Below are 17,709 nucleotides of genomic sequence, written 5' to 3' on the forward strand. Positions count from 1 at the left end.
TAGGCTTTCTTCAATGTTTTTCATTGTGTTTACTTTGTTCTCCTCTGACTCGGTACTTTCAAAGCCCCTGTCTTCAGTCTCACTGATTCTTTCTTCTGATTGATCAAGTCTGCTGTTGATGCTCTATTGCATTTTTCAGGCCATTCATTGATTCTTCAGCTCCAGAATTTCTGTTTGGTTCTTTTGGTGGTTTCTATCTCTTTGTTAGCCCTCCCATTTTGTTTGTGTGCTGTCTTCCTGATTTTGTTGAACTGTCTTTCTGTGTTTTCCTGTAGCTCACTGAGTCTCCTGAAAACAGCTATTTTGAATTCTGTACCTGGTAAATTGGAGACTTAACCATGATCCCTGTCTTTAGGTTCGGTTGTCAGTGGTGTCATATTTCCTTGATTTTTTCATGTTCCTGGAGTTTTGCACTGCTGTCCTCACGTTTGAGTAGCAGTCACCTCCTCCAGTATTTGGAGAGGAAATACCTTCTCTTAGCCCTGCTAGAGGTTCTCGGGCTTCCTCAGACCTTGTGTGGGTGCCCCTGCTCTGTGCTTCTTGCTGCATCTTGTGACAGAATTCCTAAGCTTGTATGTCTTCTTTGAATCCTGCAAAGCGCCAGGTGAGTGCTTTCGTCTTCCCAAAGGTGGCACTACAGCTCAAGTTTCTGGTCTCCCCCTGGCCCACAGATTCAGCCAGCTTTCTCCATATGCTCATTAGCCATCTGGCAAAGTCTGCTCGCGCCACCGTTGGGAGTGTACACAGGGAGGCACCACAAAGTGGGCTGGCGTGTGGGTGGGGCACGTGGAGCGCTGGGGGCGCTCGTGGGCCTGTTGGCAGGACCCCTGGGTAGACTATTCCCAGCAGCAAGTGAATGTGCTTCCTGAGAGAATCCACTCTATGCACTTAGGATCCGCGTCCTGTTCACGTCTTCTGAAGGTCCTGCCTGCTGTCATCCCAGACTCTTCCACCCCCAGTGGGAGCTCCCATTTTCATACTCTGGATTGGGCAGAAGGGAAGTGAGCCTCTCTGGCAGCATCCTGTGTAACTAGGGGAGCCCGGTGCTCACCCACACACACTCCCTTACTCCATGGGATAAATTATTGGCAGGGAAGATCTTTCTCGGCCCTGAGCTGTGTTGCCTCGGAGGTTGGATGTTGTGGGTAAAGGCAGACTGTTCATCTTATCCACTCCAGGGCATCCAAACTAGTATTTTTTTTGCTCCAGTGGACCTGAAGCTTTTCCTCTGGAAACCTGAACTTCATCAAAGGCTCTCCAATCTGTGAGTGATTGTCTAAGTCAGTGTTCTCCAAGGGCTCCTGGACCAAGGCCGAGAGGGGCTGGAGCCAGTCCATGGGCCTCTGCAGGGTCCACAGCTGGGACCGAGATCTGTCTGCCTATTTCCCAGTGCACAGGCGGGCAAGACTCCTCTCATCCCCCTTGGTGTGCGGTGCTGGATCCCACGGCTCCCTCAGAGGCACTTTTGTTCATGGGCGGATGCCGAATATTTGCTGTTGAGCAGGAGACAAAAACAAGGGATATCTTATACCACTGCGATGCTGATGTCATGCTGGAGAAGGCTTTTCATTCTTTGGTTTCAAGTCTGAGCCCAAATCACTTGAGTTAGGGCCTAAGAAGGGCAGCTGCAGTGACCTCCTCCCTCATGTTCTTTCCCCCTCTTGTTATGTGTTGCAAACTTTCAGTGTGTGTACACATCAGAGGAACGCTGCTGGCTGACAGTTTCAATCTCAATCCCACAAGGATCCTTCAGTGTCTCTAAAGGCATGGACGGAGTCCAGCCTGGTCTTTGGGAGGCTGTGCTGCCCCAGACATCAGAAGCTTCGTGCTCTGTGGAGGTGTGACCATGGGCCTCAGTCTTAAAATGGAAGGCCAGGAGCAGGACCTGTCAATGGGGAGCAAGCCCTTCTAGGATCTGGGAGTGAATCTCCAGTCTGCACCAAGCTGTGTCTGGCGTCTTAAGCCTTTCTGGGTTCAAGATCAATGCTGTCAGTACCTTCCACCCACCTCCCTGGACCCTTCTCCCAGCCACCTGGAGCTCCTGAGGCTGGCCCTGCCTCACTGGAGCTGGAGCTGTCTCAGTCTGGCTCGCAGAAGCCCATTGTTAAATCTTCAGGAACTTTGCAAACCGGTTGTTAAATGCAGCCACTGTTAAAAATTAAAATAAACAAACCAACAGTGGAATAAATGACTCAAAAAACAGAATTAATAAATACTCAAACTCATCACTTTTAATTACTTTACTATGATTTGTCCTCTTGGGGTCATTTATGTCTGCGGTCTCTGTACAGAGGAAATACTGTAATGATGGCTACTGCACATCTTTTCCCACCTCTCTGCTCAGGGACATCACACCGAGGGCTCCCAGTGCGCCACAGCAGGAGTATATACACCACAGAAACTGGCAAATGTCACAATCAGGCTTCTTGCCCTCAGGGCTGATTAGGTGTTAGCCGGCACACCACACTTCTAGGTCCAGGGATATCGGGAGACAGTACACTAAGCCTGGCCCTTCCCAAACCCGGCCGTGGCAGTCCCAGGCCATGCATGTGGCTGGCCTGACAGCCGTGCCCATGCCGTGGGGGAAACCCTTGACTAAAGGTTTTTCACTGTGAGCACTTTCTGTGGCTTGATCGTTCCTCTGGGGAAGGTCTGAGCCATCACTGTGCTGCAGGTTGCTTTCCATAGCTTCATCCTTGTCATCTGGTGTTTGCTCCAAACTGAGATTTCAGGGCAGGGCCGTTGGAGGCCGAGGGCGGGTCCTAGAGCCAGACGGGCAGAGCGTCTGCCCTGGCATCACCCACGGTGCTGGCAGCAGCCGTCCGAGTGGGCGGCGCCGACCCGTGGGTGGGCAGAGCCTGCCAGCACAGCCATGCCCTCGGCAGCAGGCAGAAGGGGTCAGAGCTGGCAGTGGCCACAGCAAGGGCACCTCACCGTGGAGTGTTGTCACCCAGAAGGGGTGGCGACCGTAGGGCTTTTTAGATGGAAGCATGAATGGTGCCATGCTCACGGCCTATAAATGGACCTGCTGGTGACGATGAGGCCACGGCACGTGCAGTTTTCTAGCGATCTGAGCCTGATCCGTCATCGTTGCAGTCCTCCCAGGAAAAACAAGAACAGCAACACACTCCCAGCTTTGCTCTCAGTGTAGGAGAATTAAAGACCCCTTTGTGGTGGAAAGCGCGGGGTACCTGGCAGACGGACAGCAGCCGGCAGTCGATGCCTTTTCACTGTAAGGTTAAAAAAAAAAAAGCCCATCAAGTCAATTTATTTTTCCAGAAAACACACACGCACAAGGAAGCATTGGAACACTCCCACAAATTCACATTGAAGAACAGTGTTTCTCAAACCAGAACAGTGACTTCACAGAAGCCCGAAGGGGAAAGCAGGCACCTCCACCGTGCGTCCCTGCTCCGACGAGTCCATAATTCTGAACTTTTGTGAGTCGTCACGGCCCGGGGTGAGTGATGAGGACATAACAGGTTGCAGAATTGGAGGACGTTAAATCTTTGTTCCTAATGGCAAAACATGTTTCTCTCATTTTCATCAGAATGTGTGATCCCTGCCATTTGAAATCAGCTTCCAAACACAATGAGCCATTAGTGTAATAGCTCGTTACTAACAGCGGTCTTATAAATAATACATTCTTATCACGCACACGCGCTCGCCGGGCCGCCAGCGGAAGGTGTTTCAGGCCATCGACATCGCACTGCGCCAGCGTGGCTGTAGTCAGGAGGACATCTCCATGTGAACCAAGACGCGTGCCAATTTCTCCTGCCGAGAGGGGGGCTGGCCGCCTCTCGCCGCACACATGGTAGATGGATTGGCTAATCAGCGTCTGCTGAGTCTTGGGCCTAAAATTACAGAGAAGCCAGACTAACTGCGGTTCCACAGCCTTTGTTCACAAGTGCAAACAAGACAAACAATCCCTTGTTATTTGGGGAAGAAATTAAAATGTTTGTTTTGGACTTTTGTTAAAGTGTCGGTGGCTCTATAAAACAGCTGCGTAAATCCAGCCTCTCATGGCTAGTATTTTGGGGGTTCTGTAAAGAGAAGAATACACGTGGAAAAATTAATTTTGAAAAATTCCTTTTGCATCCCAGTTTGGGAGTAAAATACAGGGCATCTTACATTGACTTTCCAAGCACATGTTTGAGAAGAAATGGTTTTCAATCAGAAGATACCTTTGCAAACAAATAGTTTAATACATCATTTTTTCCCCTGTGTTGTTTAAAAGAGTGAGCATTTTTGTAGCTTCTTTCTCTAAGAGGTTACAGTGTGAACCGTTTTTTTCTGACTGGGAGTATACGGAATGGTGCTGCATTCTTAGACACAGGGAATGCCAATGACTCTCGAGTTCTCTTCTGCTTCCTGGATGGAATTGTCTCGAGAAATAAAGTCTGAACACTGGAGGGACAGGAACCAGTGATGCTGGTCTCTTGTAAGAGCTGTCAAAGTCGAGTCAGTCACCAGAATTTGCTTAAAACCCACATAAGAATCAAAGGGATTATTTATGTGAGATTTATTTATTTTTCTCCCCCCCGGTTTTATTGATATAACTGACATACCACATGGTGTAAGTTCAAGGTGTACAACGTAGTATTTTGATCTATGTACACATCACAAAATAGTTACAATCCGTGAGTTACCTTAAGAACTGCATCCTCTCACGCCTCTTTTAAGGTTTCAAGTGTTTTCCTTGCAGAGAAGAATGAAATACAGAATTACTGATGGGACATAACAAAGAATTTCAATCACGGCCATCTCTCAATGTGGTGTTAAAATTTGATCGAATTAAAATTTGTTGTAAATTTGTAACATTTCAGTCTCAGATCAGCTCGTTGCTCACTGAAAGTTCAGCTCCTTCCTCTCCTCACACTTGTGACACCAGATGTGTTACGTTTTTCTCACACAGACAACTCTCTAGACACCAGCTGGTGTCCTGCAGTTTAATTCACTTCTGACACCGCCCAGACTTAGTGCAGACCGCACAGTTTAAGGGCTCAGGCCCACAAGACTGCCCCCTTTTCAGATGCCAGTCACAAGCCCCAGGTTGTCACCTGTATATTTAACTGACCGGCTGTAAATCAGGGGCTCCCATGACTCCCTCCTTGGGTTTGACAATTTGCTGGAAGGGCCGGCAGAACTCAGGGAAACACTTATCATCATCAGTTCAGTTCCTTGTAAAGGATACAATTCAGGAATGGCCAAACGGAAGAGATGCGTGGGGCAAGGTGGGGAGGAGGGGCGTGGGGCTCCCATGCCCTCCTGGACTCGCCAGTGCCCAGCACCTCTGTGTTCAGCAGCCTGGGAACTCCTGATCCCCACTGTGTAGGGGGTTTTATGGTGTTTTCATTAGTGATTGATGAAATCACTGGTGACTGAACTCAACTCCAGCCCGTCTCCCCTTCCTGGAGGTTGGGGGGCAGGGCTGAAAGTTCCAACCCTCTGATCGCGTGGTTGAGTCCTCTGGTAACCCACTGCCATTCTCCCACAGTCACCTCATCAGCCTCACCTCAGGCATGGTTGAAAGGGGCTTATTATGAAAAACGAAAGATGCTCCTCTCAGGAAATCATAAGTGTTTTAGGAGCTCTGTGCCAAGAGTGAGGGACGGAGGCCAAATTTTAAAAAATCACATCACCTGTCATACTCATCTTCCCACTTACATATTCCTCGTCAAAGACCTAAAATCATGAGGCCATTGCGAGAGGCCCAGAATCAGGCAGGATGCGGGAGGTGATGTGGTTATAGCTCAGACCCACCTGGGGAACCAGCGAGATGAGGTTGCCTCACTTGAACTTTCCCACTAAACCCCCTTCCTCACGTCCCCTCCATCCAGTCAAGTAAGTGAGTTCAAGAAAATTGAAGAGTTCTCGCCTGATGAGGGGCGAATGACCATGAACTTCTCTGTGACTCGGGGGTCCATCAGAAGGACCCTGAAGCAGTGGCGAGCCTTACTGAGAACTGCGTGGTGGAGGGGAGGAGCTGGGCGGGAGGGCTGGGCTTGCCGGAGGGAAATGGCAAGGACAGGGGCAGGCAGGGGCGTTGTCTGCGCGGAGCTCTGACTCCTTTTCCCTCAAGAGCCTCCTGCCAGCGTCCCGAGGTTACAGACCCCCGGGCCTGTCCACAGGGCCGGTCACCGCCTGGCTGCGCACTGGGCTGGGAGCCGGGGCTGCCTGCCCGCCAGGCCGTCAGGGCGCCTGCCGGGGCGCCGGGGGCCCGGGGCGGGGCTCGTGCGGGCCTCACGCCGGGAATCCGCCGGAGGGCTGACAGTGACCAGCGCGCCGGGTGTTGCAGGTGGAAGGCGCGGCTGTCGGCTTCATGAGCGTGTGCTCCAGGGTGAACATGCAGCTGCTGCACGAGTGCTTCGATCTGGGGCCCTTCCACGGACTCTGCACCCCTCATCCCGACGACGTCCTGCGACCGCCGCCGAAGCCCGGCCTCCAGGGGAGCCCAGGTACGGGGCCCTCGCAGGCGCGCGCCCGGCCGTGACGTGGGGCGCGGTCCCAGCGCTGCCCGCAGCCCCCTTGCAGGAGTGGGTCCCGCGGCCGGGCGCGTCCGTGTGCACAGATGCGCGCGAGCACAGGCGGTCGGGGGAGCAGCACAGACACACACCGCGCGCCGCCTTGCCGCTTAGGGTTCCTGAATTCAGGGCGACGGCCCTCCGCGTGTGCGCTGGTGGAGGAGGGCCGATCTGCGGTGGAATAGCTGACGGCACTCCAGGGTTTTACCCGCACGCGCGCGCACAGCACGAAGCCCAAATACAGGCGAGTTCTTCAAGTCAAGAACTCGAGAAATTCTACGTGCCGTTAAGTTTTTATTTCTTATACTGAGGTATGGTTGATTCACAATGCTGTTAGTTTCAGGTGCTCCGCAAAAGGATTCAGTTATACGTTTATCTATATCCTTTTCCACATACGCCTTTATGTTTTAATCCCAGCAGTTAGCACTTACGTTTACGTCTTCAACAAATTGTTATGTGGTACAGGTCTACTGCAAGTTGTCATTTTTAAAAATTGAAGTGTAGTTAATTTACAATATTGGTTAGTTTCAGGTAGACAGCAGATTGATTCAGTTATACACATATATCTATTCTTTTTCAGATTCTTTTCCATTAAAAGTTATTACAGGATACTGAGTACAGTTCCCCGTGCCGTACAGCAGGTCCGTGTTGTTTATTTTATATACAGTGTGTGTGTCTGTTCCTCCCAATCAGTACAAAAGGGAACCACTGCTGCTGCCTTTCCCCTTTGGTAACCATAAGTTTGTTTTGTCTGTGAGTCTGTTTCTATCTTTTTAAAAATTTTTTTGAGGGGGGATAATTAAATTTACTTATTTATCTTTTTTTTTAGCGGAGGTGCTGGGGATTGAACCTAGGACCTCATGCGTGCTAAGCACGTGCTCTACCACTGAGCTGTTCCCTCCCCACAGCAGGTTGTCTTTTTTTCTTTTAAATCAAAAGCAAGTCTGTTTATCAAGTTGTCATTTTTGACTTGCTTAACTTATTTCTAGCCACATGCAATAGTAAAACTGATTTTAAAAAACTGTCTGTATTAGGATTTCCACCACGTGACATTAGGTAATCTCGAACTTTGGCAGTTTAATTTAACGAGATCTCACTGCACCCATGAGTATGTTTGAGGTTAAGGATTTCAGTTCTGAAATCAGGCAGATGCAGGCAGGGTGTGTTAATTCACTTCTCTAAACCTGGGTTTTTTTTGTTTGTAAAACAGGAATATTTTACAGGGGCGTGTGGGGCCTCACCGAGGTTGCCCGCGTTCAGGGTGTCACCCAGGGCCCCGGGGAGCTCCGTGCTTAGTCAGTGTAGAGCATCATCGTGGGCAGTCGTTGTCCTCACTCTGTGATCGGCCTTTCACCTGAGTCTTCCCAGGCTAAAATCAGGGCATCCTGAATTGCTCGGCCTTCCTGGGTCTGAAAGATTATCCCAAGATCGTTCAAAACCAGGAAGAGGAGCATGCTGGGCGTGGCAGGGGTTGATTCGGTGGATCTTGTCTGCTGGGCGGGAGAGCAAGGGCGTGAATGTGCAGCGCTCACCTGATGTTCACACTCCTTGCGAAGAACCCGCAGAGCCCAGGTGGAGAGGCTGATGGTAACACTCTCCCTGGAAGAGAGGTCGGAGGTCACTGCTGTCTCATGGTGAAGGCTGGCTTCCCCGCGTTCTCAGCAGAGGGGCTAAGGAGTGTTCTGAAGGAACTTGCCGGCGTGAGGCAATTCTGAAAAATAAGTTATCGTTGTCACTTTTAAATGCATAAATTCTTCTTGAGGGCAGCGTTAAATAGGTTTTATGGCTCTGTTTTCTCATGTATAAAATGGAGCTAAAAATCGTCTCTAACCCATATCTTGTAATAATCTGTAATGGAAAAGAACCTGAATAAGAATATATACATGTATATATGTGTGTGTGTGTGTGTGTGTATGAAACTGAATCGCTTTGCTGTACATCTGAAACACTGTAAATCAACTGTTCTTCAATTAAAAAAAAATAGTATCCAACCCAAAGAGTTGTTGGGAAGATGAAATGTTAGAAACTACATGATATACTTAGCTCTCTGGCAAGCACAGAGTAAGTTCAAAAACAATGTAAGTTGTCCCCCCACCCCCATGACTGCTGTAATTAAAAATTAGTTAAAGGGGTGAGGGTGTAGCTCAGTGGTAGAGCACGTGCTTAGCATGCCTGTTGTCCTGGATTCAATCCCCAGCACCTCTGTTAAAAAATAGATATAAATAAATAAACCTAATTACTCCCCCCAATTTTATTTTAATTAAAAAAAATTTAAAAAGAGAAATGCAAATAAAACTTAAAAAAATTAGTTGAAAAGATATTGTCCTTTCTAGTGTGTTTCTGAATGGCTTTGAAGCTACACAGAATGACTGGGTAATTCCTACCTTAGAAACTTTATGGACAGAAACAAAATTCAAAATTGAAGCAGAACCCTGGACTTAAAAACAGACATAATCTAGTATATTGTTCCCAGAGATACGGAAGCTGAGAGAAGCCTTACTTCTCGCTACTGCCTCTAATATTTTTCCTTAAAATTAGTTGATCTGGGACAGGATGGTGAGTCAAAAACATAGGAAAACTTCTCTTGTTATTTTGTGTGCCTTGTTTATTTTTGAAAATCCAGCTTTATGTTCACTGATAAAAGGGTGATTATGAAATTGTCACCAGGGAGCACTGTTGTAGACTTCCAGATAACTCAGGCGTGGATCCACAAATCAGCAGCAGCTCATTATGTCTAAGGAAAGTGTCATCACACATCTTGCTGCCGTCTTCCCATCAACCACAACAAAGAATGAGGCTCCAGAGGAAATCTGAAATGTGCTATGATCCACTGTTCATTTTTTTCCTGATGAAAGTCTCAAGTTAAAGTGAATATAATTTCCCTAAAAAAGGGACTAAAATTCTTGTCTCGGTGGGTGCATATCGTTGTGCTTCATACCTTGGATTTTGTTCAGTGCTTTTTATTTTTCAAAGGATTTTCATATGTATTACCTCGTTTTATCCTTATAACTTGATGTCAGAGGCAGGTGACACCTGCCCAAGCCCACAGAAGGTCTCACAATCACAGCTCCTTGGGGGCTGCCCCAGACCCCCACCCGGCTGTCTGCTTCCCAGGTGACTTTTGATCTTGGGTGGCTGTGATTGAAAACTCCAGTGGCGGGTCTACTACACAAATCTGCGGTCAGCTTTTTCACTTCAATGAGATATTTAGTGAGTTACCACTCTAAGGAGTTCTCAGTGACCTGTGTGTATGCGAGCCTTGGACCGCTTCCATCTTCTGGAATCTTCACCTCTGTGTCTGTAGGATTGGCCAGGCCAGTCTCCCTAGTGCCAGAGGCAGGCCGGGAGTGCCAGGAAATTGACACCCCAGGAGCAGCCTCTGACCCCCTGTTTCTTGCCCCTGCCTCATACTGCTACTTTCCCAGTCAGCTCCCAAATAAACCGTTGTGCTCAAATCCTTGATTCAGGGTTTGCTTCGGAGGGAACCCACATCAGGACACTACTGATCTAGTCTTTCCCCAGCAGCTGTGAAAATGTTTACTTACACACAACTGACAGGGGTCAGGGTATAACTACCCCGGCTCCCTCACGCCTCGGGCAGGATAGCTCTGAGACGTGAGCTTCGTACCGCTGCTCAGAGTTCCTCCAGGAGGAAGCGCTCCAGCTGGCAATCTGTGTGATGGCACAGGTTTAATTAGCGGCTTTCCCTTCCCATTCTGTCTTCATCATCACCCTACTGGTGCTTCCTGGAATCACCTCCCAAATTAGCTACTTGTTCTCTAATCTTTGACTCAAGGTCTGGTCTTTTCCCACTAGCTGTGAAACTTGCGTTTTCATACTAGCCTCAACCCTTCCAAGCAGAATAACAACGTCGCGGCTCAACCCTCCTGAGCTCATACGTGGTCCTTCTTCCTTGGCTGCTACACACGTTGTGGTCAGCCTACAGTCTTATCGTTTCAGTGTGTCGGAAGTTTCCATTGGACCTAAGAAGTCTGACCATGCACATTCACTTTGCATCCTACTGGAATAATCTGCACATGATCCCTTTTTTAGCCACCTATTCTGCATGCATGAGTTATTACACACACTTGTAAATTTTGGTTTTTATCTACTAAACCTGAGGACTGAACTGGGACCAATGGGAAAAAAGTCTAAGGATGCAGGTTTTGTCCCAGTATTACAGGGAAAATCATGTAAACGTTTATTTTTTTAATTAAGTAGAATACCTAGTTTAGAAGTAGCAAGTTCCCCAAATACTGGAAGAATTCAGAATCACAGATGCTCAGAAAAGAGCTTTCTGCTTGTGTGGGAGATTGTCCTAGATGAGATGTAAGATCCTTCAAGTGCCAAGAGTCTCTGAAAGCTTAGTGAACACACATCAGGATGTTCCGTGTGCTGGCAGTTTATGAATATTTTTCCTTCAGTGACAAAAAAATATTTTTTTCCCCTGTTGGCTCCACCACTGGCCCTGCCCAGCACTTTCAAATCAAGCTGTGTTTTTTGTTCATGGCAACATCACAATAAAGACTTTGGAATCAGAACTGAGCTGGCTACTTTCCTGATGATGCAAAAGGCGAAATCGGGCACGGCCTGCATTCGCCCAGCTGTACTGGCATCGACATGTTTATTAGTTAAAATTAAAAAAGATAAAAACAAAATTTTTGTTTGTCACGTAGGCCAGTGTGACCTGCGGAGCAGGAAAGAGCCCTGTGCGGTGACACTCGTTATGCACGTGGGCCCTACCACGCGGAGGCTCTGGAACGAGACGTGCCCCCGGCAGGGAGAAATGCAATGTCATGGAACAGAATCGGGGACTTCCAAAAGAAAAGCCAATACAGACCCCTAAAACCAACCCACCCAGGAAAAGTGTTGCTTACTGTACATTTAAAAGGCCTTTCAAAACAAAATTTTTGTAACATCTCCGTATAAGACATAGCAATGTTGCCTTTTAAATTAAAAAAAAAAATCACTCTGGTTGTCAGGAAATATTTCTTTACGTCTTATATAAATTTCTTTTATTAAACTTACATTTGCTTCTTACCTCAGATTACCTACTCTGCAAGGGGAGGAAACATCTGGAACTAAGATTGTTGCCGGAGAATCGGTTCTTGCCTCGCACAGGAAAGAATTCAAGAGCGAGGCATAGTAAAGTGACAGCAAGTTTATTTAGACACAAACACACTCCATATGCAGAGTGCGGGCCATCCCAGGAGGCAAGAGAGGCGGCCCCGGCGTACGGGGCTGTTAGTTTTTGCGGGCTGGGTAATTTCATATGCCCGTAAGTGGGAGAGTTATTCCAGGTGTTTTGGGGAAGGCGCAGGGATTTCCGGGAATTGGAACCCGTCTACTTTTTGGCCTTTTATGTCGGCCTGGGAACTGTCATGGGCCCTGAGTCGTGTCATTTAACATGCTAATACATTACAATGAGCTTAGAATGAAGCTCCAGGTCCACTGGAAGCCAGATCTGCTGCCATCTTGGGCCTTGTTGGCTCTAACTAGTTAAACTGTCCTCAGTTGCTGTGTCATTGTTTTAGTGGTTGTGCCTTGTCCCCTTCTCTCCTGTCTTAATAAGACACAGCTAAGAAACAGTGGCTAAATCAAGTCTTACTTATCAAGTGGTGTATCAAACAGTCCAGGCCTCTTTGCCTCTTTTCCTAAGGCTCTGTTTTATACGCCTGGGTTGTTTTCTGTTTTACTTCATTCTTTTAACATGGATTCCAAATATGAATGAAATTCTCATCTACAGAGCATAGCAGTATTTCTGCCAGAATATTTGCATTATGTATCTCAGACCATGTTGTTAGCGCCTGGTATGCTCTGTAGTCATTGAACTAGTGACCCACTAGGACTCTGAGTTTGTTTGCATGATCAGTGCGGAGTTCCACACACTGAGGGGCTTAAACAGCAGAAACTCACTTTCTCACAGTCCTGGAGATCAGAAGTCCGAGAACAGGGTGTGGGCGAGGCTGGTTTCTTCTGAGGCCGATCTCCTTGGCTTGTAGATGGCTGTCTCTCCCCCGTGTCTTCATGTGGTTCCCGTGTGTGTCCATCTCCTCTTCCTACAAGGACACCAGTCCTGTTGGCTTAAGGGCCCATCCATGTGACCTCATTTCACTTTATCTAAGGGCCCTTTCTCCAAAGATAGTCACATTCTGTGCTGTTAGGGGTTAGGACCTGAACATGAATTTTGTCGGGGGACAGTTCAGCCTGTAACACCTGGGATCCTGTGTCAGCCGTCCCCTGGTGCCCTGTGGCCAAGGCTGTAAGACTGGCAATAATGCGGATCGTGGCAGCAAAGTCCCCACTACTTACTGCTCATACAAAGCCTCACGTGCTGACTCATATTTGTCACAATTTGAATTTCATCTTTTTTTTTTAAACCACCAAATGTCTTTTTAGTATAGGAAGTTAACAAAATTGCGTTCTTCTAAAACTTTAGTCACTCTTACCAACTTTGTTTTTCTAGAATTAACTACGTGGGTTCCAAAGCTTTGTAAAAGATGTTGACAAAACAAATATATAATACCAGACCTTTCCCAGGCTGACACGATTCTCTCCAAGGTTGACAATGTCAACAAAAAATTCATCAGTCCATCTAAGAAAGAGATAGAAAACTTTATTCCAGTCAAATTAAGGATTACCACCCAGGAACAACCTCTCAGAAAGCTTTGAGAAATGTTTCACCCCTTAGAGGTCAAAGCACAGTTACGTAGGTTTTTGAGACAGAAGACCATACGTTAAGTGACGTAGATAGTTTGTGCAATCCAGATCTGTGAGTGTTCCCCGAAAACTGGGTTTGCCTCTTGGTGAATGTCAACAGCCAATCAACACAACCAAGCTGAAGCACTGGAGAAGGAAGGCTTTAGTATTTCTTGCAGCAAGTAAGGAAAACACCAAGCTCTTTCCCAGAGCAGTGTCTCCTCTGACAGCAGCACTGGGGAAGTTTTAAGCTAAAGGGACATGCATATTCACGAAGGTACATGCATATTCATGAAGGTTCATGCATATTCTTGAGCTAAGGAGAATTCAGCATAGAATTGGGGTCAAGGTGCACAGAGTCCAAGCCTTAGTTGATTGAAGTCAGGAGGGTCACTATCATCATTCCTCCTGCACCTGTGCGGCGGCCTTGGCCCCTGCAGAACTCAAAGACCATATCAGATTATGCGCAGCCCTTGAGGAGGAACTCGGACTCTGGTTTATGCTGAACTATTGTTTCCTGACTGTTTTTCCTTTGTTCCTACCTTCTCTACTTCCCTTAAGGTCATTGATTACTAAGACCTGTTCAAGGTCAAAGCACCGTGGCCAAGCTTAGGTTACAAAATGGCTTAGAACAAAAATGGCTTCTCTTACGTCAAGAATGCTGTTTCTGGTTCTCTCTCCCCAGGGAACCCCCTAACCTATCTGCTTACGGCAGTACGAAGTGGTGGGTCATGTGACCCCTTACAAGCTCAAGAAGGAATGTTATCTTTTAAGAAGAGTCCTGGTGCTAGGAGAATGTTCTTTATGGTTGAGCAGATGTTTCTGCCAGTGGGGGTGGGGGGGAGGCTAGTCAATGCATCATGCAAAGAGGAGGCCAAAGGGCAGAGAAGAATTTTTATGTTTAAAGTTTCCTTGATTTGCCTCAGAATATGGGTTTTTACTTCATCACCAGTATAAACTCTTGCGTGGGTCCTCAGGGCTGAACCCTTGGTGATCCAGACTTGAAACCTGGTCTTGTTGGTGGGGTCATTGCCCTGAAGTGACCTTGGTGAGCCTTTTGATTATTTAATAAAACCTCTTGCTGCTTTTCCATCTTCATTCGAATACTGGTTTCTAAGCCCTTTTGAATGCCTTTAAAAACAAGCAGCAACGAACGATGGCACCCCTCCTGAGGATCCATTATTTTGCAGCGAGCAGGATGGCTGGTGACCACCTTCGTCCCCTCCCGTCAGGGCTGGGAGTGACTCGGCTGCGCTCCCTCCCGGAGAAAGAGTCCTTTCTCAACGGCAGAAGTACAAATGCATGTTTGCATAGGGCCCTGGGGTCTCTGGAAGAAAAGTGGCTTGATTTATCTTCGTTATGATCATTACGCACCGGGGTTATTTTCTCAGTAGGTGATGTCTCTTTTGCCCCTATTTATGGAGCAGGGGAGAAGGCATTTAATGAATTTCAAGAGTATATTTGACTGTAAAACACATCTCTCTTTAGTGCATTCACATGTAAATAGCCCTTTTATTTGTTCTCTCTGGTGACCTTTCTTCTTTTGGGGGGTAGAGCACAGTTTGTTGTTGTTTTCCATTCCCAAATGGGAGGCTGAATGATAATAGCGAAAGATTATGCAAAAAAATCCATGTTTAAAATAACGTTGATACGGCACTTGTGTTGCGGGATAATTATAGTAATTTGGTCATTACACTATATGGAGTCGGGAGTTAGTTGCTAGAAAACACGGTGATAGGGGTGATTCAGAGGGTTTTCATCCCAACAGGCTGTTTGATCCTGCTGACTTTCCTCTTGAAAATCAATTGCTGGCGGTGAACACTCTGAATTCCCGCTTGATTAAATTGGCCGTCGGCGGGCTGTACCCATTGCGCTGGGGTCACTGTGAGTCCCGTGTCTGTTCACACAGGGGTTTTGACAACTCTTAACATATCACAGAGCCGGTGTATTCCGAGCGAGTGAAGCAACTAAGGAAGCAATTGCTAAAAATCCGCCTTTGCAAGTGGCAGCTAACAAAGGAAAATGTATTAATTCTAAGCCCAGCATGAAGCCAGGTGTTTCACTCGGGGGTCGCAAGCCTTTTCTCTGCTGCGTATTGCTCTGGCTCTGGGGGGTTTTCAGACTCCCAGGAATGCTTAGGCTCAGTCACAGAAGGCCTGGGACAGTCACCTTGGAAGCTCCGACTTCAGGATTACCTTTGACGGTGTCCCATTTCCCCTCAAGGTTATTAATATATTCAAGTTTTCTATTTCTTTTGAATCAACTTTAGGAAATTAGATTTTTTTCTAGAAAAGCATCATTTAGTATATGAAGCTCAAAAAATGATTAGTATACAGTTGTGGATATATGTATTTATATCTCCCTATGTATGTATATGTCCATATACATACAAACATATATACATACATACCTACGTATGTGCATACTGTTAAAACGGATTAAAGAAGACAGTTTACGTGATACAAACAAACTTTATTTAACACTTCATGAAGTGGACGGTCTCTTTTCAGAGAACTGCAGAATGGGCCAGAAGTCAGGAAGCCTTATAGGATGAACATGGAAGAGAAAAACAGTGTCTGATTGGCTGGGACCACATAGTCGGGGTGAGAAGGCCCAGAGTTGCTTTGGCATCTGGGGACTGGCTGACTAGATATATTGCATTTTTGTTCAAGTGTAGCATTTACAGGGACATGAAAGTTACGTAAGGCTGGTTTTGTCGACGTGGCCCCCCTACCCCTGACCCGCCGCCCCAGGCAGGGGTGACTCCATCTTGGGCCTAGAAAGTTATTTCAACCATATGTACATGTTGTGTATCCAACTCCATGCGGGAAAAGACTTCTTGTCTTTTTTATTGAGTGCTGATTTCAATCTACATGAAAGATTTTAGAGATAAGAGAAACTAAAGTAAATCACAAAATTAACTATACCAAAAAAATAGTATTCATAATAATGTTATTGAATGCAAGTTTGTGTGCCCCACACACCATGAGGCCAAATAAACCAAAACGGAGTTTGGAGCAGAGAAAGGTATATTACAGGGCCAAGCAAGGAGGATGGGTGGCTCACACTCAAAAATCCCAAATTCCTTGATGCTTTTCAGGGAGAAGTTTTTATAGGCAAACTTTGGAGTGAGGGCTGCAGGGTGTGTGACTTTCTTCTGATCGGTTGGTGGTGAGGTCACAGGGTGGTGCCCCAGGACGCTTGTGCTCAGCCTGAAGTTACCATCCTCACCTGGGCGGGGCCTTAGTTCCTGCAGAGGAACTCAAAGATGTTGCTGTGTATTTCCCTTGAGGAGGAACCAGGGTCCTGCTTTAATCACTGCACATGCTTTCTTGATTATTCCTCCTTTGTTTTGCATTCCCTTACTTCCCTGATTTTTATGGGCTGGGTAATTTCAAATGCTAACAAGTGGGAGGATTGTTCCAACTATTTTGGGAAGGGGCGGGGATTTCCCAGAGTTGGGCCACTGCCCACGGTTTGACCTTTTATGGTCAGCCTTGGAACTGTCATGGCACCCGTGGGTGTGTCACTTGGCATCCATATTTACATTTAGTGTATATATAGCTAATATATTACAATGAGTGTGTAATGAAGCTCAAGGTCTACTAGAAGTCAGGTCTTCTGCCATCTTGGACTTAGTTGATTCTAACCAGTTAACCTATCCTCAACTGCTGCGTCGTTCTTTTAATGGTGTGTCCTCCCCCTTCCTCCTGTCTCAAAATGAGGACTCTAGCCCGGGAGACAGCATCTCAGAGAGCTCTGAGGAACTGCTCTGAAGAGGCAGGGGGAAAACTAGTGTTATGTATGCCTTTTTAGTGAAGAGGGGAGCACATGCAGTCAAGCGCACGTTCTGGCAGGGGCTTGCTGCCAGTCACGAGGAGCAGATGTCACCGTTAGTCATTTTAGTGCTTTTCTAGGTATGAGGAGATGCAAGAATTTGGGCTCATAAAATCTCCTCCTGAAAATGTCTATCCGAAGACCAGTTTTCCCAGAGCACAGAGCGCCCTATTCCTGATCTCCACCCTGAATACCTTTCAGGGAGTACTGAAGGTCAGTGGCTGCAGGGGCTCGTGATTTAATCTAAGCAGAAGTAGATGGCTAGAGCCAGTTTTTAGTTGCAATACTAAAAATGAACAAACAAAAAATCCAAATAAATAAATCACCCCCCCCAAATCTCCCTCAAGCTATGGCTAATCTTGTGAGTGTTCACCAGTCAGCTATGCAGCAGGCTTTAAAAAGTTTACAGATGGTGAAGGGAAGCGGGTGCAAGATAATCTTACGTCCAAAAAATAAACACAATGTGAACTGAAGTCTGAGTAAAATTGCCTGAGCAAATGCCACCGTGAGCCCAGTCACAGAAGTGACTCTGACACAGTGTTGTATCTCCTTTCTCTGTTTTTGAAAATGTGAAAACAATCTTAACTTTACAGAAAGGTTACAGGCACTTTTTCCCTTCCTGAACCATTTGTGAATAAGGTGCTGACAT

At 46.9% G+C, this 17,709-nt stretch overlaps 1 protein-coding gene across 2 annotated transcripts in view; it reads left to right on the forward strand.

Moving 5' to 3' along the window:
- Positions 1-17,709, forward strand: part of CFAP61 (cilia and flagella associated protein 61) — a 258,634-nt gene that overhangs the window by 36,778 nt on the left and 204,147 nt on the right. For both annotated transcript variants that reach the window (XM_064475921.1, XM_064475922.1), the window contains exon 8: positions 6,299-6,458. In XM_064475921.1, coding sequence (XP_064331991.1) covers positions 6,299-6,458 — 160 coding nt within the window. The remainder of the gene's footprint in view (positions 1-6,298; positions 6,459-17,709) is intronic.

This window comes from Camelus dromedarius, chromosome 18 (genome assembly GCF_036321535.1).
Source record: "Camelus dromedarius isolate mCamDro1 chromosome 18, mCamDro1.pat, whole genome shotgun sequence".
Taxonomy (NCBI): Eukaryota; Metazoa; Chordata; class Mammalia; order Artiodactyla; family Camelidae; genus Camelus; species Camelus dromedarius.